At 39.7% G+C, this 25482-nt stretch overlaps 1 protein-coding gene, 1 long non-coding RNA gene and 1 pseudogene across 4 annotated transcripts in view; 1 reads left to right on the top strand and 2 right to left on the bottom strand.

Moving 5' to 3' along the window:
- The window catches only part of LOC148000453 (uncharacterized), an 87356-nt gene extending 68414 nt beyond the window's left edge, over nucleotides 1–18942 (bottom strand). The window contains exon 1 of the long non-coding RNA XR_015639724.1: nucleotides 18888–18942. This is a non-coding gene — a long non-coding RNA (uncharacterized LOC148000453). The remainder of the gene's footprint in view (nucleotides 1–18887) is intronic.
- The window catches only part of LOC148000454 (uncharacterized), a 79064-nt gene that overhangs the window by 16327 nt on the left and 37255 nt on the right, over nucleotides 1–25482 (top strand). The window contains exon 1 of one of the 2 annotated variants that reach the window (XM_087589352.1): nucleotides 22395–22828. The exons of the other annotated variant lie outside the window; for it this stretch is intronic. Within the exon in view, the coding sequence (XP_087445478.1) occupies nucleotides 22572–22828 (257 nt within the window). The 5' untranslated portion in view covers nucleotides 22395–22571. Of the gene's footprint in view, nucleotides 1–22394; nucleotides 22829–25482 lie in introns of those variants that run through there. 2 annotated transcript variants of the gene reach the window in all.
- LOC134482343 (elongin-C-like) lies at nucleotides 9421–9771 on the bottom strand (annotated as a pseudogene). The gene has a single exon (XR_015639722.1). The product of XR_015639722.1 is annotated as an elongin-C-like, transcript variant X2 (transcript).

Here is a 25482-nt window from a genome sequence, read left to right on the forward strand (position 1 = left end):
TCTTTATATATATATTACATATTACCCTTCTATCAGATATAGGATTGGTAAAGATCTTTTCCCAATCTGTTGTTTTCCATTTTGTCCTAATGACAGTGTCCTTTTCCTTGCATAATCTTTGCAATTTTTTGAGGTCCCATTTGTTGAATCTTGATCTTAAAGCATAAGCTATTGGTGTTCTATTCAGGAAATTTTCCCTAGTGCCCACGTGTTCCAGGGTCTTCCCCAATTTTCCTTTTATTATTTGGAGTGTATCTTCTTCTATGTGGAGATCCTCAATTCTCTTGGATTTTAGCTGTGTACGGGGTGATAAGAAACATTTGATTTGCATTGTCCATGCTGACTGCTGGTTGATCCAGCAACATTTGTTCAAAATGCTATATTTTTTCCAGTGGATGGTTTTAGGTCCTTTGTCAAACATCAAGGGCCCAAAGGTGTGTGGGCTCATTTCTGGGTCTCCACTTCTATTCCATTGATCTGCCTGTCTGAATCTGTACCAAACCATACAGGTTTTATCACTATTGCTATATAATACAGCTTGAGGCCTGGGATGGTGATTCTCCCAGAAATTCTTTTATAGTTGAAGATAGTTTTCACTATCCTGGATTTCTTGTCATTTCAAACGAATTTGCAAATTGCTCTTTCTAACTCTATGAAGAATAGAGTTGAAATTTTCATGGGGATTACATTGAATTTGTAAATTCCCTTTGGTCAGATGGCCATTTTACATTTTTATTCCCGTCAATCCATGAGCATGGGAGATCTTCCCATCTTATGAGATCTTTTTCAAATTCTTTCTTCAGAAACTTGAAGGTCTTGTCAAAGTGATCATTCACTTGCTTGGTTAGAGTAACACCGAGGTAGTTTTTTAACATCTGTTACTATTGTGAAGTGCATTATTTCCCTAATTTCTTTTTGAGCCTGTTTATCCTTTGAATAGAGGAAGGCTACTGATTTTAGTGGTATTTCTTCAAGTTCATCTCCATTTAGTTTGATGTTGGCTACTGGTATGCTGTATATTGTTTTTACTATGTTTAGATTTGGGACTTGAATTCCTGATCTTTCCAAGACTTTTAAAATGAAGGCTAGCCTTCATTCTTTTTTTTTTTTTACTTTAAATATATTATACCTTTATTAGATACAAGTTTATTTAGATTTGTTTTGACTGTGGCAAACTTAACTAGCTCCAGAGATAATGTTGGCAATTTTGAATCAATCCCTTTCTGTGAGCACACAGTGGCATTACTGAGCTAATTAATGTTCTCTAAATGCCTGGAGCCATCTGGAGCTAGACAGGATTAGTGTCTCAAGAGGGACAGATAAAAGCCCTTTTGGAGGCTTCTATCCTATTCTACAGTGCCTGTATCTAAAACAAACCATGAACAGCAAAATCCCATAAATCAGTTAGTCAGTAAATAGATAATGTGATACCTAGAAAAGCAATACATGAGTATCAAGCTACTCTTTGGTTGGTGTTTTAGTCTCTGGGAACTCTGCGATTCTGGTTGGTTGATAGTGTTGTTCTTCCTGTGGTGTTGAAACCCCTTCAGCTCCTCCAGTCTGTTTCCTCCTCCTCCTCCTCCTCCTCAGGCTGCTGCTGCTGCTGCTTTATTCCCTTTCCTAGTTTCCTCTCCATATGCCCCCGTCCCCTCCCCCTTCCCTATAAGGGTATTCTCCCCCCAAACCCACACCCTTTACAACCTACCCCTATATTCCCCTGCACTGTGGGTCACCCAGGGTAGGACCAAGGGTTTCCCCTTCCACTAGTGTTCAACAAGTCTATTCTCTGATACATATGCAGTTGGAGCCCTGGGTCCATGTATACTCTTTGGGTAGTGGTTTAGTCCCTGGGCATCTCTGACATTGTTGTTCTTATCGGGTTGCAAGCACCTTCAGCTCTTTCAATCCTTTCTCTAATTCCCCAAAAGGGAGTCCTGTTCTAAGTTCAGTAGTTTGCTGTTAGTGTTCACCTCTGCATTTGACATGCTCTGTGTGTCTCTCAGGAGACATCTATATCCGGTCCGTGTCATCACACATTTCTTAGCTTCATCAGTCAAATGTAGTTTTGGTGGCTGTATATGTATGGGCCACATGTGGGCCAGGCTCTGAATGGCTGTTCCTTCAGGCTCTGCTCTAAACTTTGCCTCTATTTCCCTCCTATGGATATTTTTGTTATCCCATTTCAGAAGGAGTGGAAGCATCTGTATTTTATTCATCCTTTGTCATGAGCTTCATGTGGTCTGTGGATTGCATCTAGAGTAATTCGAGGTTTTCGGCTAATATCCACTTATGAATGAGTGCATACCATGTGTGTTTTTCTGTGATTGGGTTACTTCACTCAGGATGATATTTTCTAGTTCATTCCATTTGCCTATGAATTTCATGAAGTCATTGTTTTTGATTGCTGAGTAGTACTCCATTGTGTAGATGTACCTTATTTTCTGAATCCACTCCCCTGTTGAAGGGCATCTGGGTTCTTTCCAGCTTCTGGCTATTATAAATAAGGCTGCTATGAACATAGTGGAGCGTGTTTCCTGGTTGTTTGTTGGGGCATCTATTGGGTATATGCCCAGGAGAGGTGTGGCTGGGTCCTCAGGTAGTGGAAATTTCTCAGGAACCTCCTGGCTGATTTCCAGAGTGGTTGTACCAGTCAGCAATCCTACCAACAATGGAAGAGTTTTCCTCTTTATCCACATCCTGGCCAGCATCTGCTGTCACCTGAGTTTTTTTATCGTATCCATTCTTACTGGTGTGAGTGGAATCTCAGGGTTTTTTGATTTGTACATCCCTGATGACTAAGAATGCTAAACATTTCTATAGGTGCTTCTCAGCCATTTGATATTCCTCAGCTGAGAATTCTTTGTTTAGCTCTGAACCCAAATTTTAATAGGGTTATTTGGCTCTCTGGACTCTAAGTTCTTGGGGTTTTTTTTTTTTTTTGTATATTTTTGATATTAGCCCTGCATCAGATGTAATATTGGTAAAGATCTTTTCCAAATCTGTTGGTTGCTGTTCTGTTCTATTGAAAAGTATCCATTGCATTACAGAAGCTTTGCAGTTTTATGAGGTTCCATTTGTCAATTTTTGACCTTAGCACATAAGCCATTGTTGTTTTGTTTAGGAAAATATCCCCAGTGCCCATGTGTGTGAGTCTATTCTCCAGTTTTTCTTCTATTAGTTCCACTGTATATGTTTTAATGTTGATGTTCTTGATCCACTTGTACTTAAGCTTTGTACAGGGAGATAAGAATTGTTTGATTTGTATCTTTTACATGCTAACCTATTGAATGAGCACCATTTATTGAAAATGCTATCTTTTTACAAATGGATGGTTTTTGTTCTTTGTCAAAGATCAATTGACCAAAGGTGGGTGGGTTCAGGTCTGGGTCTTCAATTATATTTCACTGATCTGTCTAGCTGTCTATGTTACTAAACCATACAGCTTTTTTTTTTCCACTATTGCTCTGTAATACTGCTTGAGGTCAGGAATGATGATTTCCCCAGAAGTTCTTTTATCATTGAGTATAGGTTTTGCTATCCTGGGTTTTTTTTATTCCAAATGAATTAGTAAATTGCTCTTTCTATGTCTGAAGAATTGAGTTGGATTTTTGATGGGGATTGCAGTGAATCTGTAGATTGCTTTTGGCAAAATGGCCACTTTTACTATATTAATCCTGCTAATCCATGAGAATGTGAGGCCGTTCCATCTTCTGATATCTTCTTCAATGTCTTTTCAGAGACTTGAAGTTCTTGCTATATAGATCTTTCACTTATTTCGTTAAAGTCACACTGAGGTATTTTATATTATTGCGACTATTGTGAAGGGTGTCATTTCCCTAATTTTACTCAGCCTGTTTTTCCTTTGAGTGGAGGAAGGCTACTAATTTTTTTTTGAGTCATTTTGTACCCAAAAATTTGCTGAAGTTAATATCAGGTTTTGTAATTCTCTGGTGGACCTTTTGGCGTCACTTAAATATACTATCCTATCGTTGGCAAATAGCCATATTGTGACATCTTCCCTCCCACTTTGTATCCCTTGACCTCCTTTTGTTGTCTGACTGCTCTGGCTCGGAATTCCAGGGCTGTATTGAATAAGTAGTTACTGTGCAGGCAGCCTTATCTAGTCCCTGATTTTAGTGGGATTTCATCAAGTTCCTCTCCATTTAGTTTGATGTTAGTTACTGGTTCACTGTATATTGTTTTTACTATGTTTAGTTATGGGTTTTGATTTCCTGATCTTTCCAGGACTTTTTTTTTGTTGTTGTTTTCTCTTTATTACAAAATATAACATTTATGCAATGAAATATTGTACCTGAGCCATACCTTTTACATAATAAAGTATAAAATGTATGTGCTACTGAAAAAGATGAGTTCATTATCATATAATGGATAGAAGTTATATAATAATTATAAGATAAAACCATTAAATACACATATACTTTATAGTAGAGAAAACAATCTTTGAATTTTAGAAATGGTCCAGGGGTTAGAAACTTGTTGAAGTCAAATTTTTTTCATTAATTTGAGTATTTCTTATTTACATCTCGAGTGTTATTTCCTTTCCCGGTTTCAGGGCAAACATCCCCCTAATCCCTCCCCCTCCCCTTCGTTATGGGTGTTCCCCTCCCCATCCTCCCCCCATTGCTGCCCTCCTCCCAACAATCACCTTCACTGGGGGTTCAGTCTTAGCAGGACCCAGGGCTTCCCCTTACACTGGTGCTCTTACTAGGATATTCATTGCTTCCTATGAGGTCAGAGTCCAGGGTCAGTCCATGTATAGTCTTTAGGTAGTAGCTTAGACCCTGGAAGATCTGGTTGCTTGGCAGTGTTGTTCATAAGGGGTTTTGAGCCCCTTCGAGCTCTTCCAGTTCTTTCTCTGATTCCTTCAATGGGGTCCTATTCTCAGTGCAGTGGTTTGCTGCTGGCATTCGCCTATGTATTTGCTGTACTCTGGCTGTGTCTCTCAGGAGAGATCTACATCCGGCTCCTGTCAGCCTGCCCTTCATTGCTTCATCCATCTTGTCTAATTGGGTGGCTGTATATGTATGGGCCACATGTGGGGCAGGCTCTGAATGGGTGTTCCTTCAGTCTCTGTTTTAATCTTTGCCTCTCCCTTCCGTGCCAAGGGTATTCTCATTCCACATTTAAAGAAGGAGTGAAGCATTCACGTTTTAATCATCCGTCTTGAGTTTCCTTTGTTCTAGGCATCTAGGGTAATTCAAGCATTTGGGCTAATAGCCACTTGTCAATGAGTGCATACCATGTGTGTTTTTCTGTGATTGGGTTACCTCACTCAGGATGATATTTTCCAGTTCCAACCATTTGCCTACGAATTTCATAAAGTCATTGTTTTTGATAGCTGAGTAATATTCCATTGTGTAGATGTACCACATTTTCTGTATCCATTCCTCTGTTGAAGGGCATCTGGGTTCTTTCCAGCTTCTGGCTGTTATAAATAAGGCTGCTATGAACATAGTGGAGCACATGTCTTTTTTATATGTTGGGGTATCTTATGGGTATATGCCCAAGAGGTATAGCTGGATCCTCAGGCAGTTCAATGTCCAATTTTCTGAGTAACCTCCAGACTGATATCCAGAATGGTTGTACCAGTCTGCAACCCCACCAACAATGGAGGAGTGTTCCTCTTTCTCCACATCCTCTCCAGAATCTGCTGTAACCTGAGTTTTTGATCTTTGATCTTAGCCATTCTCACTGGTGTGAGGTGAAATCTCAGGGTTGTTTTGATTTGCATTTCCCTTATGACTAAAGATGTTGAACATTTCTTTTGGTGTTTCTCAGCTATTCGGCATTCCTCAGCTGTGAATTCTTTGTTTAGCTCTGAACCCCATTTTTTAATAGGGTTATTTGTCTCCCTGCGGTCTAACTTCTTGAGTTCTTTGTTTATTTTGGATATAAGGCCTCTATCTGTTGTAGGATTGGTAAAGATCTTTTCCCAATCTGTTGGTTGCCGATTTATCCTAACCACAGTGTCCTTTGCCTTACAGAAGCTTTGCAGTTTTATGATCCCATTTGTCGATTCTTGATCTTAGAGCATAAGCCATTGGTGTTTTGTTCAGGAAATTTTTCCAGTGCCCATGTATTCCAGATGCTCCCCTAGTTTTTCTTCTATTAGTTTGAGTATATCTGGTTTGATGTGGAGGTCCTTGATCCACTTGGACTTAAGCTTTGTACAGGGTGATAAGCATGGATCGATCTGCATTCTTCTACATGTTGACCTCCAGTTGAACCAGCACCATTTGCTGAAAATGCTATCTTTTTTCCATTGGACGATTTTGGCTCCTTTGTCAAAAATCAAGTGCCCATAGGTGTGTGGGTTCATTTCTGGGTCTTCAATTGTCTTCCATTGGTCTATCTGTCTGTCTCTGTACCAATACCATGCAGTTTTTATCACTATTGCTCTGTAATACTGCTTGAGTTCAGGGATAGTGATTCCCCCTGATATCCTTTTATTGTTTAGGATAGATTTAGCTATCCTGGGTTTTTTGTTATTCCAGATGAATTTGCAGATTGTTCTAACTCTTTGAAGAATTGGATTGGTATTTTGATGGGGATTGCATTGAATCTGTAGATCGCTTTTGGTAAAATGTCCATTTTTACTATATTAATCCTGCCAATCCATGAGCATGGGAGATGTTTCCATCTTCTGAGGTGTTCTTCAATTTCTTTCTTCAGAGTCTTGAAGTTCTTATTGTACAAATCTTTTACCTGCTTGGTTAAAGTCACACTGAGGTACTTTATATTATTTGGGTCTATTATAAAGCGTGTCATTTCCCGAATTTCTTTCTTGGCTTGTTTCTCTTTTGTGTAGAGGAAGGCTACTGAGTTATTTGAGTTAATTTTATACCCAGCCACTTTGCCGAAGTTGTTTATCAGCTTTAGTAGTTCTCTTGTGGAACTTTTGCGATCACTTAAATGTACTACCATATCATCTGCAAATAGTGATATTTTGACTTCTTCTTTTCCAATCTGTATCCCTTTTGCCTCCTTTTGTTGTCTAATTGCTCTGGCTAGAAATTCAAGAACTGTATTGAATAAGTAGGGAGAGAGTGGGCAGCCTTGTCTAGTCCCTGATTTTAGTGGGATTGCTTTAAGTTTGTCTCCATTTAGTTTAATGTTAGCAACTGGTTTGCTGTATATGGCTTTTACTATGTTTAGGTATGGGCCTTGAATTCCTATTCTTTCCAGGACTTTTATCATGAAGGGGTGTTGAATTTTGTCAAATGCTTTCTCAACATCTAATGAAATGATCATGTGGTTTTGTTCTTTCAGTTTGTTTATATAATGGATCACATTGATGGTTTTCCATATATTAAACCATCCCTGCATGCCTGGAATGAAGCCTACCTGATCATGGTGGATGATTGTTTTGATGTGCTCTTAGATTCGGTTTTCCAGAATTTTATTGAGTATTTTTGCGTCTATATTCATAAGGGAAATTGGTCTGAATTTCTCTTTCTTTGTTGGGTCTTTGTGTGGTTTAGGTATAAGAGTAATTGTGGCTTCATAGAAGGACTTTGGTAGTGCTCCATCTGTTTCAATTTTGTGGAATAGTTTGGCTAATATTGGTATGAGGTCTTCTATGAAGGTCTGATAGAATTCTGCACTAAACCTGTCTGGACCTGGGCTCTTTTTGGTTGGGAGACCTTTAATGACTGCTTCTATTTCCTTAGGAGTTATGGGGTTATTTAACTGGTTTATCTGTTCCTGATTTAACTTCGGTACCTGGTATCTGTCTAGGAAATTTTCCATTATCTGCAGATTTTCAAGTTTTGTTGAATATAGGCTTTTATAATAAGATCTGATGATTTTTTGAATTTCCTCTGAATCTGTAGTTATGTCTCCCTTTTTATTTCTGATTTTGTTAATTTGGACACACTCTCTGTGTCTTCTCGTTAGTCTGGCTAAGGGTTTATCTGTCCCGTTGATTTTCTCAAAGAACCAACTTTTGGTTCTGTTGATTCTTTCTATGGTCCTCTTTTTTTCTACTTGATTGATTTCAGCTCTGAGTTTGATTATTTCCTGCCTTCTACTCCTCCAGGGTGTATTTGCTTCTTTTTGTTCTAGAGCTCTTAGGTGTGCTGTCAAGCTGCTGATATATGATCTCTCCTGTTTCTTTCTGCAGGTACTAAGAACTATGAGTTTTCCTCTTAGCACAGCTTTAATTGTGTCCCATACGTGTGGGTATGTCGTACCTTCATTTTCATTAAATTCTAAGAAATCTTTAATTTCTTTCTTTATTTCTTCCTTGCCCAGGTTATCGTTTAGTATATTGGACCATCCTTTCATCCCTGGGCTGAAGCCTAACTGATCATGATGGGTGATTATTTTGATGTGTTCTTGTATTCACTTTGCAAGATTTTTATTGAGTATTTTTACATCAATAATCATAAGGGTAAATGGTCTCAAGTTCTCTTTCTTTGTTGGATTTTTGTGTGGTTTAGTTATAAGAGTAACTGTGGTTTCAAAGAAGGAATTTGGTAGTGCTCTGCTTATTTCTATTTTGGGAACTAATCTGGATAGTGTTGATATGAGGTCTTCTATGAAGGCCTGATAGAATTCTGCAGTAAATTCATGGAGTCCTGGGTTCTCTTTGGTTGGGAGACTCTTAATAACTGCTTCTACTTCTTTAGGAATTATGGTGTTGTTTAGATGTTTATCTGTTTTTGATTTAACTTTAGTACCTTGTATTTGTCTAGAAAATTGTCTATTTCCTCCAGATTTTCCAGTTTTGTTGAATATATGCCTTTGTAGTGGGATCCGTTGATATTTTTAATTTCCTCAGATTTTTTGTTATGTCTCCCTTTTCCCTTCTGATTTTGTTAATTTGGATACACTCTGGGTATTCTTGCTAAGGGTTTATCTATCTTGTTGATTTTGTCGAAGAACCAGCTCCTGCTTTTGTTGATTCTTTGTGTACTCCTTTTTTTTTAAAACTTGGATGATTTTAGCTCTTAGTTTTATTATTTCTTCCCTTCTATTCCTCTTGTGTGTATTTACTTCTTTTGGCTGTAGACATTTTAGATGTGCTGTCAAGCTGCTGAGTATGCTCTCTCCTGTTTCTTTTGGGGGCACTCAGAGCTATTTTTCCTTTTAGTACTGCTCTCACTGTGTCCTAAATGTTTGGGTGTGTTGTATCTTCATTTTCATTAAATTCTACGAAATCTTTTTTTTAAAACTGGCATTATTTATTTATTTTTTGGCTTGTGAAACTTCCTTAATTTGTTGATGTAGCAAACAAATTTCAACTCTGCTATGCAAATGACAGAAGAAATGTGCTCAGCAATTAACTTTAGAGTTCAATTTCATACAGGCAACATGCTATATGTGAAAAAATTACTAACTGAACTACAGGTATTAAATACTGAAAAAAAATTAACAGTTTATTTTAATTTATCTTATTTAACAATCTAAGAAGTTCACGGCCATCAGCAGTTCCAGTGCAATTTCAGGTGCAATTGGGAATTCAGGAATTTCAGTGGAGCTGTTAGTATAGCGGACCTTGTAGGTAAAATACATGCACACTTTCGATAGCACATGTGAAGGGATCTCTCTAAAGTTGACCTCATTGGTTTCATTCTCCGCAAACTGACCTGGACCACTCAACATGGCCTTTATTGTTCCTGATGTTAATGCATGTTCTCTTTTTACAATAAATTCATGACCATCAGAAGATATTAATTTCACATACATGGCATCAGGGCCTTCACAGCCACCATAGGTTTTCTCCTCTCCATCCATTATGTTCTTATAAAATTCTACTTGATCCCAGAGGAACTTACTAGTTTCCTGGCGAGGCCGAGAAGCAGTCATCTAGTAACTTGCATCCGAAGGAAGTGCTAAGAAATCTTTAATTTCTATCATTAATTCTTCCTTGACCAAGTTTTCATTGAGTAGTGTGTTGTTAAACTTCAATGTATCTGAGGGCATTCTGTCATTATTGTTTTTATTGAAGACCAGCCTTTGTCCATGGTGATCTGATAGGACAAATAGAATTATTTCTATCTTCCTGTATCTATTGATGCCTATTTTTTTGACAAATCATATGGTCAATTTTCGAGGAGGTACTATGAGGTACTGAGAAGAATATAAATCCTTTTGTTTTATTATTTAATGTTCTATAAATATTTGTTAAATCCATTTAGTATATAACTTCTGTTAGTTTCTCTATGTCGCTGTTTAATTTCTGTTTCTCTTATCTGTTCATTGATGAGAATGTGGTGTTGAAAGTGGACAGATGTGTCTGTCTGTCCTCTGGTCTCAGGATGTTCCATACTTCTTGGTGTTTAGCTCTCTTCTCCGTGGGATTTGAGATCAGGGAGCAGTGTGATGGGCTAGGCCCTCATTCGTATTTCATATTTTTTTGCTTGAAGGGGAATTGATGGCACACCAGCATATTTTTCCGAAGTCCACATGCTTCCTAATCATTTTGTTATTTTAAGGTGTTTATTAGTTGTTAAGGTAGAGCTTCATATAAATAATACAAGAATGAATTATAGTTTGAAAATATTCTTATGCTTATTGAATATTTTCTTCAAACTCTGATTTGTCCAACTATAGTTTTTCATTCTGTCAGTCCATTTATTCCTCACATGTAATTAAATGTCTATTGTGTATAATACACATTTTAATATATCTCAAGGTCGGGTTGGGGATTTGTCTCAGTGGTAGAGCCCTTGCCTAGCAAGCACAAGGTCCTGGGTTCAGTCCCCAGCTCCGAAAAAAAAATATATCTCCAGGTCTTCCCATTCTTAAACCTTTATGTTTCTCTGCCCAGTCAAGCTTCCTTACATCATATAAATGTAAATATAGCATGAAATGAACCTTGCTTTTTGGAACTCTCATTTCATTTTGCTGAAACCTTTTTGAATCTCATATATAGGAGATTGGATGCCATAGTTTATCTCCTTCTACTTATATTTACCAAATTTAGTGTAAGTCCAGGGACACATTGACCATTTTAAAACAAAATGGAAGGTCCTGCTTTGCTACGTTTTTGCTCCCGGGTTAACATGGATACTTTATTTATTACCTAAGCAATATGTTGTGATCATAATGGTAGCAAATATAGAAAGCTTAATCGTGGGCATAAAAAATGAAATTTGGATTGAAAAAGTCAAAGTATTGGTGACTGGGGATTTCAATTTTCATTTGTTTATAAAATTTACAGTGAAACAAGTGGTCTGTAGATCTGCATCTGTAGGTCATGCCTATGATGTATCAATCATCTATCTTAAGAAGCACAACATGTCAGTCACCCACAAGTCATACAGCTTATCAAAAATCTGTCCCCAACACCTACATCATCCAAAGTAAAAGCCCACAGCCTGGCAACCATCCATAAGAATTGCCCATGTCCTGTCAGTCATCCACTGGAAATCCCCTCACCCTGTCAATCATCTACCAGCAACTCACAAAACCTGTCAGTCATCCAGAAGAAATTATCACAGTCTGTCAATCAGACATAACAAATGGCCATAGTCTGTTAATCAACCACAGGACATGGCGGCTAACTTATATACAAACCTCTCAGAGCCGGTCAGTCATACATTAGAAACTCCCATAGCCAGTCATTCAATGGAGAGACCCACAGCCTGTCAGTCTTTCACAACATATCTCAAAGCCTGTGGATTATTCATAGGTAGTGTCAACAGCCTATCACTCAGCCCCAGGAAACATATACCAACTTTGTCACTTGTCCAAAGGACAAGCCTACACTCTATCTGTCATTCATAGGAAATACCTACACCCTGTCCATCATTGATAAGAAATAGCCAAAGCCTGTCAACCATACATAGTATGTATCTACCATTGTTCAGTATGCATAACAAATATGCACAGACTTTCAGTCAGTCCTCCATGGTAAATGACTGCTACATGAAATCATCCATAGAAAGTACCCACAACCTGTAAGGCATTCATAGGAAAAACCAACAACCTGTCAATCATCTGTAGGAAAGAGTTGCCTGTTTGTCAGCTACATGGCACACCCCCAACTTGGTAGTCATCTGGGGGAAAAATCTACATCCTATCAATAACCCATAGGAATTGCCCATAGCCTTAGAACCATTTATAAGAAATTTCAATATCCTTTCAAACAGCCACAGTAAAGTCAACAGCCTCTCAGTCATCTATTAGAAACACACACAGTCTGTCAGTCATCCACAGATCACATACATTGCGTGAGAGTCATCCATAGGAAAAGCTAAGTGCCTGTCATGCATACAAAGGAAATGAACACAACCAGTAAATCATGCATAGGAATCTCCAACAGTCTGTCAGTTATCAAGAGAAAATTCACACAGTCTTTCAATGTCGGGGCCAGCACCAACAGGGTACCTAGAATCGGGCGAAAGCCTGCGGGATGAAAGAAGCACACACACACAGGTTATTCGTGTCAAGCCAGAAGAGGAAGAGAGCTCCTGGTTTCTTTATTGACCAAACTATATATCCAAAGAACACCACTTAGCAGGTATCTGTCAAGCACAGTGGGGAACCCTGGCTGAGACTTCGGTAACAAAGGACCAACTATGTGGCCTGAATAAATTAGGGAAATAACCAGGAAGGCCAGCCTAATTCTGACTCAGGTGAGAAGTACCCGGCCAGACTGTTCCCAGTTGGGGACAAAAGGCTTCCACATGCAAGGGCAGGGCTCAGCAGGGGTCAAACCTTGTTGGAGACCCAGAAGGGTCTTGTTCAGGCTGACAACATTCTGTGAATGTAAACTTCTTGTGCCACACAGTGACAAAGCAACCAGGCCCAAATCCAATACAGCTCCCACATTTCAATTATTCAACAGTATACAATTAAGATTAAACAGAAAAATTTCCAAAATCCGCAACCCTCACACACTGATATCATAAATAGGGACATGATAAACCTGGGAGACAGCACACAATAAATCATGCCGAGAGCAAAGATTCATCTCTGCCTCAGGCTCCTCTCCTACATCATTCAGGTCTCAGGTTTGCCATGCAGAGCCGATTCTGTTACCATGCCTGCTTGAAATCAAATGGGGAGATGTTTGTGATGATGAACTTCGTCAATTTATTCTAATAGCTTTATAAAAATCATGTAGTGAAGGAAGCGCAGGATTTTGTTTCTGTTGACAGCACATTTTCAGAAGGGTTTAGTCTACTGTTTTTCTGCATACGTTAGCTAATTCTTCAGAGCTCCTGATAAAGCAGAAGATTGTATAATAGGAAAACAAGGCAGGAAGTGTATGTCCATTCAAGAGTCCTATCTCACCTTATTTCAATTATATTGACAATAGCAAAAGGAAACGTCAGAAAAATGAAAGGAAATGCCTCATTTTGAATATGATCACAGTTTGCCATTGAAAGAAACACAGATGTTTAAACAATATGCACATAGAATTAATATTTAATTAATGAATTCTAGTGACAGGTTTACAACTTGCCTCAAAGGTTTACATTCCTTTCTTTTATTCAGTATTTTTTCCTCCATCTTTATTAACTTGGGTATTTCTTATTTAAATTTCAACTGTTATTTCCTTTGCCAGTTTCTAGGCCAAATCCCCCAACCACTCCCCTTCCCCTACTATATGAGTGTTACCATCCCCATCTTCCCCTGTTACTGCCCTCCCCCCAATAATCACGTTCACTGAGGGTTCAGTCATGGCAGGACCTAGGGCTTCCCCTTCCACTGGTGCTCTTACTAGGCTATTCATTGCTACCTATGCAGTTGGAGCCCAGAATCAGTCCATGTATAGTCTTTGGGTAGTGGCTTAGTCCCTGGAAGCTCTGGTTGGTTGGCATTGTTGTTCATATGGCGTCTCATCCCCTTCAATCTCTTTCAGTCCTTTCTCTGATTCCTTCAACGGGGGTCCTGTTCTCAGTTCAGTGGTTTGCTGTTCGCCAATGTTTTTGCCTTATTCTGGCTGTGTCTCTCAGGAAAGATCTATATCTGGTTCCTGTCAGCCTGCACTTCTTTGCTTCATCCATCTTATCTAGTTTGGTGGCTGTATATTTACGGGCCACATGTGAGGCAGGCTCTGAATGGGTGTTCCTTCAGCCTCTGTTCTAAACTTTGCATCCCTATTCCCTCCCAAGGGTATTCTTGTTCCCCTTTTAACGAAGGAGTGAAGCAATCACATTTTGGTCATCCCTCTTGAATTTCATGTGTTCTATGCATCTAGGGTAATTCGAGCATTTGGGCTAATATCTACTTATCAATGAGTGCATACATACCATGTGTGTTTTTCTGTGATTGGGTTACCTCACTCAGGATATTTTCCAGTTCCATCCACTTGCCTTTGAATTTCATAAAGTCATTGTTTTTTGATAGCTGAGTAGTCTACATGTTTACGTGAAGGCTGTTAGTTTAAGACTGACAGCCATGCAGCTAAGATCAGGGTCTTAAAGCCCACACCCACAGTGACATGCCTATTCCAACAGGGTCACAACTTCTAATACTGCTACTTCCTCGGCTTCACACATACAAACCATCAGACCCAGGATACAGTTCAATATAATAAAGACAAGATAAGAATGGTACACAGCAAATATCATTCTAAAATATTTATGCCAAGCATTCACACTAAATCAGAAATCAGAAATGTGAAAAGTATAATTGATCTTCCCCTGTTCAATAAAATCATTGAAGTCTTAGCTAGAATAACAGCACAAGTGAATGTGATAGATGTACACCCTTGAAAGAATGAAGCCAATGTCACTTTATTTAGGCCTGGGTGGTTGATATACACAAAAGACTCTAAAGCCTCCACCAAAATTCCCCTGCAGCTATTCAATTGTTCAGCATTGTATTAGAGGAAAAGCAATGCATAAAACCAAGTTAGTTTCCTAAATTCAAATACCCAGCACACTCTGCAAATAAGCAAACTAACAGATTCTCACAGATATTATAGATTAAATATAACCAAGGAATTGAATGACTTGTACAGTAAAAACTCTAAACTTAATGTCAATTAACAGAAGAAGATACAGTAACATGGAAAGGCCCCACGCTCCTAGGTCAGAAGGGTTAATATGATGGAGTTGGATGTGATGGTTTATATTTCCTTGGCTCAGGGGTGGCACTATTAGAAGCATGGTCCTGTTGGAGTAGGTGTGGCCCTGTTGGAGTAGGTGTGCGACTGTGTGTAAGGGGTTTAACACACTCATCCTAGCTGCCTAGAAGGCAGTATTCTGCAGGACCATCCAGATGAAGATCTACAGCTCTCAGATCCTCCTTCACCATGTCTGATTGGTGGCTGCAGTGATCCTGCTGTGATGATAACAGGTCTGAACCTCTGAGGCTGTAAACCAGCCCGAATGAAATGGTTTCCTTTTAAGAGTTTCATTGGCCATGGTGTCTGTTCACACAACTAAAGTCCTACGTAAGACAGTGGCCATAACACAAAAATTTATCTAGATAATCTGTGCAACCCCCTAAGAATACCAACACGATTCTTTAATGACATTTAGAAATCCATCATTAATTTAATAGGTCAATATAAAGGAGCCATGTAGGTCACACAGTCATCAACATTAGCGCAGCTTGAGCCCTCACCGGCACAGATTTGGAGTTAATACACCATAGAGGTAAAGCAATAATGAAATCTGCAACAGTATTCAAAGGCTCATAGGTTGGGAAACATAATTAAGCATCTGTCCATAAATTTGTACACAGACAGCCATGAGTCATTGAACACCCCTGTCTGGGTTCAGGTAAAGCAGATGTCTACCCTTCAAGAGACTAGAGGCTCCAGGAAGCTTATACATATGGTGGAGTTGCTGGGCTGGGTATATCCTTGTGGAGGAGACAAGGGGTAGGGGGAGGAGGTATGCAATATTGAGATGTGGGACTGTCAGGGGGTGGATTGGGAGGGGAATGAAATCTGAAGTGTAAAAGTAAATAAATAAAAAATGGCTATCTTGCTGATAGCAATCTACTGATTCAATACAATCTATCAAAATTCCAATTCAATCCTTCATAGAGTCAGAAAGATGAATTTGGAAATTCACTTGGAATAACAAAAAAAAAAACAAGGATAGAGAAAACTATCCTCAACATAAAGAAATAATAACAATAAAAGATAGAATCACCGTCCTTGACCTCAAGCTGTATTACAGAGCAATAGTTTTAAAAACTGTATGGTATTAAAACAGAGACAAGCAGGTAGATCAATGTAATAGAATTGAGGACACAGAAATGAACAAATACTCCTATGGTCCCTTGATGTTTGACAGGAAATATAACCATACAGTAGAAAAAAGATAGCTTTTTCAATAATTGTTGCTGGATTAACTGGAAGTTCGCACCCAGAAGAATGCAAATTGATCTTCTTCCCTAGTGCAAAGCTCAAGGGCAAGTGGATCAAGGACATCCACATAAAAAGAAAACACTCAAAGCCATAGGGGAAACTGTGGAGAAAAGCCTCGAACGTAGGGACTCTGCGGAAATTTTCCTGAAAAGAAACACCAATGGCTTCTGCTCAAGGACTTTCAAATGGGACCTCATAATATTGCAAAGCTTCTCCAAGGCAAAGGATACTCTCTTTAGGACAAAACGGCAACCAAGAGATTGGGAAAAGGTCTTCACCTATCCTACATTCAATAGAGGTCTAATATCCAATATATACTAAGAACTCAAGAACTTAAACTCCAGAGAGCCAAATAATCCTATTAGAGAAATGGATATAGAACTAAACAGAGAAATCTCAGCTGAGGAATATCGAATAACTGAAAAGTACCTGTAGAAATGTTCTTCAACAATCTTAGTCATTAGGGGAATGCAAATCAAAACAATGCTGAGATTCTACTTCACACCCCTCAGAGTGGCTAGGAACAAAACTCAGGTGACCACAGATTCTGACAAGAATGTGGAGAAAGCAGAACACTCCTCCACTGTTACTTGGATAGCGAGCTGGTACAACTGCTCTGGTAATCAGCTGGGGGTTTCCTCAGAAAATTGGACATAGTACTACCTGAGGACCCAGGTATACCCATTTCTGGGCATAGAGCCAATAGATGCTCCAACATATAACAGACAAACATGCTCCAGTAAGTCCATGGCAGCCTTATTTTTAATAGCTAGAATCTGGGAAGACCCCAGAAGTCCATCAACAAAAGAATGGATACAGAGAATGTGGTACAATTACACAAACGCAGTACTACTCCGCTATTAAAAAACAATGACTTCATGAAATTCATAGGGAAAAGGATGGAACTAGAAAATATCATCTTGAGTGAGGTGACCCCAGAAAATAACACAGATGGTGTGCACTCACTGATAAGTGAATAGTAGCCCTGAAGCTCAGATGAGCCAAGGTGCAATCCACAGACCACATAAAGCTCAAGAAGAAGGACAACCAAAATGTCTATGTGTCAGTATTTCTTAGAAGGGGAAACAAAAATATTTATAGCAGGAAATATGAAGCCAAAATTTAGAGAAGAGATTGAAGGAAAGTATATATTAATTAACTAATTAATTAAAAAATAAAAATTAAAAATAAATCCATGGTATATGGGGAATTGACAGCATGTTAACAAATTATACTGATGAATAGAGACAGCTTCATGGAGAAGACAGAAACTTGGTCCATTACACAGAACAAGCACAAAAGTCAATGCCACATGCATCATGGAACAAAACATAAGACTTCATACCACAGATGTGGCAGATGAGAAAATAGGAAATATGTTTGACTTTACTGTACAGAATGGTACTTCCTGAACATTACTCCTATAGCATAGAGAATAAAAACATCCATTCATAAATCATACCTCCTGAAATTTAAAACATGGCATAAATCAATGATCATCATCATTTAGCTGAAAATGATGCCTCTACCATTCGTAAAAATCTTAATAGATTCCTATAAAAAATAAGTATATTTACTCTATAAACACAAGAAAAACCTTATCTATTAAGCTTCACACCTACCAAGTAGCATTCATGATACATAAAGTAGTCTGCATGATTTCAGAACAGAAATGCAAACATGGTTATCCCAAAGCTACAAATACTGCAAAGTAAACCAGTTACTGGCTCGTAAGATGTTCTGGTACAGTAGTGGAACACATATTATGGAAATAATTCTCTTTCCTGATTCTATTTCAGACACACTCTATGTGATGGAAGCCAGGCCTGAAACTGCTAAAGCAGCCAAAACCCTAAGAGTAGATATGTCCTGAGCCAAGAGGAAAACTCAGTACTCTTATCCGTATCAATGAAATGACTGTCATAGCTATAGATCTGTGTTTGGAACCCTCGTTAGAAAAGCATCATCTTCTTGTAGGCTATAGACACTAACACAGAGACCCCAACCTGGAAAGTGTACAGAGAAGGTGGTAACTCCATTTTAAATGGGATGACTCCTTTACATCTCTCCCTCAAGACTTCATTATCTCTATAGCAAATAAACGTAGAGGTTCTAAGAGATTGGGGTGATAGATTACTGTAGTGAGTGACTTACAGACATAATACCAAGTAACTAGTAAAAGAGAAGAAAAAACAACATGGAATCTGAGAAGTAATACTAAGAAGTCAATAGGATTCAAACAAGGAATTGCTGAGTGGATGAAGGTAGAGGTCAGTACTTTCCCTTTCGTGCATTCAGAGGACCTGTGGGAGCATCACCTAAGGACGGCACAATGGCACCAGCCACCCTGTGTTTCCCTTCAGTATTTAGGTATTTTAGTAATATCTGCAATTTAATGAGTATAAATATCCTCCACTTGGGAAGACAGATGTGATGTTTGGATTCCACTGAGCATGGATGTTTGTTAAAATTTATTCTCAGTCTAATAGGTCAGGTCTGCACCTGAAGGGTGCACTGTGCACTCACTGATTTTGGTGAACAGGATTTTATGTGTGAAAAGAACAAATACTTCTCACGCACTTACCAGATGACACAATCCAGGAGATTGGAACCTTGATCAAGGAGAATCCATGTCTCTGTGACTGCAGTGTCCTGGAGGTGACTCATTTGTCCTTCTTTGCCATCGGGCAGGCAGCAGGCCAATACCATGACAGTAGATGTATCCATGTCCAAGGTGATCCTTAGTGAAGCTCAGTTTTTTTCAGAGATAAAGTGACGTCACGAACAGCAGATGACGTTTGCAGACATGACAATTTATGGAGTCTGGTCTGCATACGCTGTAAAGTTGTAAAAGAAAGCCAGCACAGCACTGTTAGTAAAACAGTCCAAGGAGAGCAGTGGGCCTCTGATTTGTGAGGGTTTATCATGAGATTGCTAAGTAGGACTCCCTCTTGTCAAAGACTCTGCTGCTAGTCCTAGTGACTCATCCTATGAGTGTTGACCTAAACTGTTTGCCTTTTAATTAAGAGTTTCCCATTAAGAATATCCTAGTAAGAGCACTAGTGGAAGGGGAAGCCCTGGATCCTGCTAAGACTGAACCCCCAGTGAACTAGATTGTTGGGGGGAGGGCGGCAATGGGGGGAGGATGGGGAGGGGAACACCCATAAAGAAGGGGAGGGGCAGGGATTAGGGGGATGTTTTCCTGGAAACCAGGAAAGGGAATAACATTCGAAATGTATATAAGAAATACTCAAGTTAATTAAAAAAAAGAAAGAGTTTCCCATGAAAATGTTCTAAGTGAAAGCCACAATTTTCTATACTCTTTATTACATCAGTAGCTTTTTAGTGTATTTTTCAAGTGAAAACCAGTCTTCAACTGGTACCCTTTAAAACTTCAGGAGCTCCTTCTAGTACCTGATGGAATTAGGATGCCCCATTCTGTGTGGGGTGTTTTCAGCAAAGGCCCCTGTATTGGACTCATGACTGCTAGCATTTGTTCCATCCATAAGACCTAGTTTTACAGGAATGCCCCCAAAATTCACTCTTCCATCCTCTCTGACTCTGCTCAACAGCAGCACTGGAGCCTTGGAGGCTAGGATGCTGGTTGATTTTAAGCAACTCTACAAAATGTGGATATAATCTGGGAAAAGTGAATCACAGTAGAGGTATCTTCTCCATCACATTGTCCTGAGGGCAAGTCTGAAGCTCATTTTTTTTTGTGATTGATGTATAATTGCCCTGCTAAGTGTAAAAGACAAAAGAGAGAACCCCAAATGGTCCAGCATGATGAATGGGTAAACAGAGTTTATCATATTGATACAATGGACTAGTCTCTAGAGATGGACAGAGGCATTGACACTATCTTATGATAAAAGAAGCTATTATTTAATGACCAAGAAAGGGGATATTTCTATATTAGATGACTTCATTTTTGTTAAATATGCAAAATGACCTGGTTGGTGGGGGCATAGAAATTTATCCCAGCACTCAGGAAGCAGAGGCATGTAGATTTTCACGAGTTTGGGGCCAGCCTAGTCTACAGAGGTAGATTCAGGACAGCCAGAACTACACACACTCAAACACACACACACACAGAGAGAGAGAGAGAGAGAGAGAGAGAGAGAGAGAGAGAGAGAGAGAGAGAGAGAGAGAGAAAGGGGGTGGGCAGAGACAAACTTTCTTGAAAATCAACCAATCACTCACACAAGGAATCAATTAAACAAACAAAAACCTCAAAAAACTAGACACCAAAAAACCAATCAATCTATCAAACAATGTCAGAAGCAACAGCAGCAGCAGCAACAACAACAATGACAACAACAACAACGACGACAACATCTACACCAAAAACCAACCGAATGAGACCAAATGTTAGATTGGATTGCAGCCAGTTTACTCATTAACTCAAAGCATCCATGAAACCCAGGCACATCATGGGGTATGGTGTGCTCTACACATCCTGATCTTAAGTTCCTATACTTAAAGTAACACTTCTGTCATTAAAGAGGGATAGGCTGAGCTGGTGCCTAACAAGTTGATAGGGGATAGGATCTGGAGGAATAAAGAGTACCTTCTAATGGCCACAGAGTTTTCTCAAACTTAAAATATTTTTAAAACCAATAGTATAAGTGATGCATAATTTAATGACATAGTAAGAATGCACTCCTAGATTATATACTTGAAAAAGATGAATTTGCTGCATAAGTGTATTACATACCTGTAAACATGTTATTATTGAAAGATTATGCTTCTTTCACATGTATGAATGTTTTGCCTACGTGTCTGTGTGTGCACTATATGTATGTCTGGGCCTGTGAAGATATGAGGGTTCTAGATCACCTATAATTAGATTTGAAGATGCCTTTGAGCTTCTTTGTAGGTGTTACTGTAGGTTTCAGGGTTTGAAGCTGACTGATATTGAGGATTACCTTTGCCCTCCAGTAGCAGACAGGTTACCTTCCAGTATTATGAACTCTGGTTAGTAGTGTGAAGAGTCTAGTTAGACCCCGGCTCAACCTATCCCCCCCTGTGATGACAGAAATGTTATCTTCAGAAGTCAGTCCTGAACATCAGATTGTATAGAGCAACCAATAGTCTTGGCACTGGCTTGTGATGGTCAAGGTTTTCTATAGGATCCTTTGGTTAATGACTCAACAGGTTGTCACCCATTCCTGTTGCTGGATTTGTAACTTGGTGGCACAAGATGTCTAAGTGGAGCCTCGTGTCATGTTAGTTTTTGGCTCCATATGTATTCCATACATATAGGAAGCTAATAGAGTAGCAGATTTCCATTTAATTTTTTCAAAGGGACTTTAGTGTTTGTTGTCCCTCCCTTTATTTCCTACTTTACCTAGGCTTGCGTGCCAGGGCTGTGGGTGCCTGGTTAAGAAAAAGAAACTGACCCTCTTCCTTATCAAGTATGAATCTGTATGCCCATTCCAACATGCAGCCAGCAGGTGACCAGGATACACTGGAGAGAGTGATCAACTCCAGTCAACATCATGTTGATGAATATGAAAGGAGGGTAATGGGGCTTGAAAAATGCGAGGGAGGTAGAAGTGTGTACCCTTTGCCTCTACCCATTTCTCCCGGTTCCCTCTCATTAACCCCTCCTATTCTAGCTTTTATCTCTTCCCAACACTATACACTCCTTCCTCTTCCTGGGGCGATATTCTTCTGCCCCCTAGTTCCCTAGTAGATAGTCAGGAATCCTGTGTGGTTATCCAGATTGTAGTTCTCATATCAGATACTTAAAACCTAACATCCTTAACAGCAGACACATGAAATGTTTGTTGTTTTGGGTCTGGGTTTGCTAAATCAGGATGATTTTTTTAGGTCCATCAGGCCAGTCTTAGGGTTACAGATTGCAATGGCTTCCCTTACTGCCCTCAGTATTCCCTTTGAAGGCCATGCAAATGGATCTACTTCAGCGTCAACATTGACAGAGCTTTGAACAAGCACTGAGGGGGCTGGGCTCCTAACAGTGGAGTCTGAGGTGGGCACACATGGAGCATAAGGATAGGGTACAGTCCGTAAGCCAGCTCCATTGTGAGCTCAGAGCATGTCACTATGGTGGTGCCAGTGCAGCTGTGTTGCTAGGTGATGAAGTATAGTTCAGTTAACCCTGAACGAGCAGGTCTTGCCTACACTTCTTTGGCAAGAATTGGTGATTTTAGCAAACTCTTATCGTATAATTTGGGAGGTGGAGAGTAGCTAAATGGGAGGGAAGAGAGGGTAAGAAGGTCCTGGGCGGCCCTAGAGCTCCATAATGGAGGAAGATTTTGAATATGATGCTCTGGCATTGAAGTTCCCCAGAAGGGGACGCTGGTACACCCGTCTGTGGCGCTCCTGTCCTGGTTTTGGATGCCTGCGTCAAAAGAAAACGACGAAATTTCCCCTCTATCTGATCGGGTATGATCCCGTGGGTCGATTACAAAGAGCGGCCTGTGTTGGGGACGTGGAGAAAATTGAAAGTATGATCCATGAGTGTCATCATCATGTGGATGAATCTGATTGGAGGGGCAGGTAATGGGGCTTCAAATTGATGAGGGGAGTAAAAGGAGGAGGGTAGGAACTGTTAGGGACACTCAGGGCTAAGGAGGAAGACAAATCAACTTCCAGGGCTACAATCTGAGGGTAGAGAGTGGTCATACATAGGCTCATTTTCACTGGGGACCCCTGGGTTTTATACCTGCTAAATGCTCTTAGTCGTATGAGACCTCCACACTGTGGAACAGCAGCTCCTAGGCCTTAATGAAACTACATAATTTTATTCTTATGTTAACCCTTACATTTTGTAAACATACAAAAAGACACACACACTCACACACATAAATACCGTTGTTTTGCCTCTGTGTATTTTCTGTGTACCATTGTGATAGAACCTGGTGCAGGATCCCCTGGAACTGCAGCTATAGACAGTTGTGAGCTGCCCTGTGTGTCTTAGCAATCAAACTGAGTTCTCTACTAAACAAAACTAGAGCTGTTATTGCCAAGACCCCTATCTAGATTTTCTTTCTTCTTTGTTGTTGTTGTTTTCTGTTTTTTCATTTTTATTAGATAGTTCATACATTTACATTTCAATGTTATATCCTGTCCTGCCTCTTCCATCCCACTTCCCACTCCCCCTGATTCTATGACGACTTTCTTAATACATAATATGATGCAATATAATAATGTATAATATAATATAATGTATATGATACAATATAATAATATAGTATAAAATAATAATGGATCAAAGACATTTAGAACTGGAACTGTGACCATGCTCCCATGTAATCACCTTCTGTACTGTTGTTTTTACATCGATACACATGTGAAGGACAGAGATTGTCCTCATCTCACTTCCTGTGCCCCACACGTGTGGAGCTTAGGGTGTGGTGGTCAGAGACAATGTCGACTGCTAGTTATGTTGTACCACCATGGGGTTCTAAGGCCTGAGCTCAGGCAAGCAGGCCTCCCTGTGGGTTCCAGCCCATCGTCCCTCTGTTCTGGAGACTCCACTCAAGCAAGTACATGGTGTGCTTTATTTACTGTCTTTGTGCACACTGATCCTCACACTTGTAGGCAAGTGAGCTTTGCGGATCCCCTTATCCCAAGATCAGCAGTCAGGTTTTCAGGACAAATGCTTTACCAATTGAGTTTTAACAACTACCCCAGCCCCTCATTCCTTTTTCTCTGTGTGTGTGTGGGTTCTTACCATGAACCCCCTTGCTCATCGTCCCTCCTCCTCTTATATGAGGGTTCACCCCCACCCGTTTGCCCACTCCTTCCGGATTCCCCGCCTTAGCATTCCGTTCCACTGGGGCTAGAGCCTTGGCAGGACCACGGGCTTCTCCTCTTATTGGTGCCCAACAAGGCCATCCTCTGCTACATATGCAGTTGAAGCCAGGGGTCTTTCCATGTGAACTCTTTAGATGAACGGACATCTGGGTTCTCTCCAGCTCCTGGCTATTGTAAATAAGGCTGTTGTGAATGTAATGGAATATGTTTCTTTGTTTTATGTTGGAGCCCTTTTTGTGTATATGCACAGGAGTGTGTAAAGCTGGGTCCTCCAAACAGATTTCCAGAGTTGTCCCAGCTTGCTCTCCCACCTACAAAGAAGGAGTGTTCCTCCTTCTCCAAATCCTCGCCTACCTCTGTTGCCTGAGTTTTGATCTTAGCCATTCTGACTGGTGTGGCATTGAATCACAGGGTGATACTGATTTGCATTTTCTCTGATGACTAAAGATGTTGACCAGTCCTTTAGGTTCTTTTTGGCCATTTGATATTCCTCAATTGAGAATTCTTTGTTTAGCTCTGCTCCCCATTTTGTAATAGAGTAATTTGATTCTCCGGAGTCTAACTACTTGAATTCTATGTGTATATTGGATGTAAGCCTTCTATCAGATGTAGGAATCATAAAAATCTTTTCCAATCTGTTAGTAGCCATTTTTTTCTAATGACAGTACTCTTTGCCTTACAGAAGCTTTGCAATTTGATGAGGTCCCATTTGTTGATTCTTGATCTTGGAGAATAAACTATTGCTGTTCTGTTCAGGAAATTTTCCCAAGTATTCCAGGCTCATGTATTCTAGGCTCTTCCCCATGTTTTCTTCTTTTAAGTTGAGAATATCTGGTTTTATGTGGAGATCCTTGATTTGCTTGGATTTTAACTGTGTACAGGGTGATAAGAAAGGTTTGATTTGCAGTCTACATGCTGAGTGCCAGTTGATTCAGCACCAGTTGTTGAAAAAGCTATCTTTTTCCCACTAGATGGTTTTAGTTCTTTTGTTAAAAATCAAGTGACCATAGGTAGGTGTATGGGTTCATTTCTGGGTCTCCTATTCTATTCCATTGATCTACTTGCCTATCGCTGTACCAGTATCATAACATTTTTATCACTATTGCTCTGTAATACAGCTTAAGGTTAGGGAGGGTGATTCCCCCAGAATTTTTTTTTTCTTGTTGAGTATAGTTCTCAGGATCCTGTTTTTTTGTTAATGCAAGTGAATTTCCAAATCGCTCTTTCTACCTCCATGGGGAATGGAGTTAGAATTTTGATGGAGATTGCGTCGAATCAGTAGATTGCTTTTGGACAGATGCCCAATTTTATAATGTTAATCCTGCCAATCTGTGAGAATGGGAGATCTTTCCATCTTATGAGATCTTCTATTCTTTCTTCAGAGACTTGAAGTT

This window comes from Rattus norvegicus, chromosome 16 (assembly GCF_021556685.1).
Source record: "Rattus norvegicus strain SHRSP/BbbUtx chromosome 16, alternate assembly SHRSP_T2T, whole genome shotgun sequence".
Classification (NCBI taxonomy): Eukaryota; Metazoa; Chordata; class Mammalia; order Rodentia; family Muridae; genus Rattus; species Rattus norvegicus.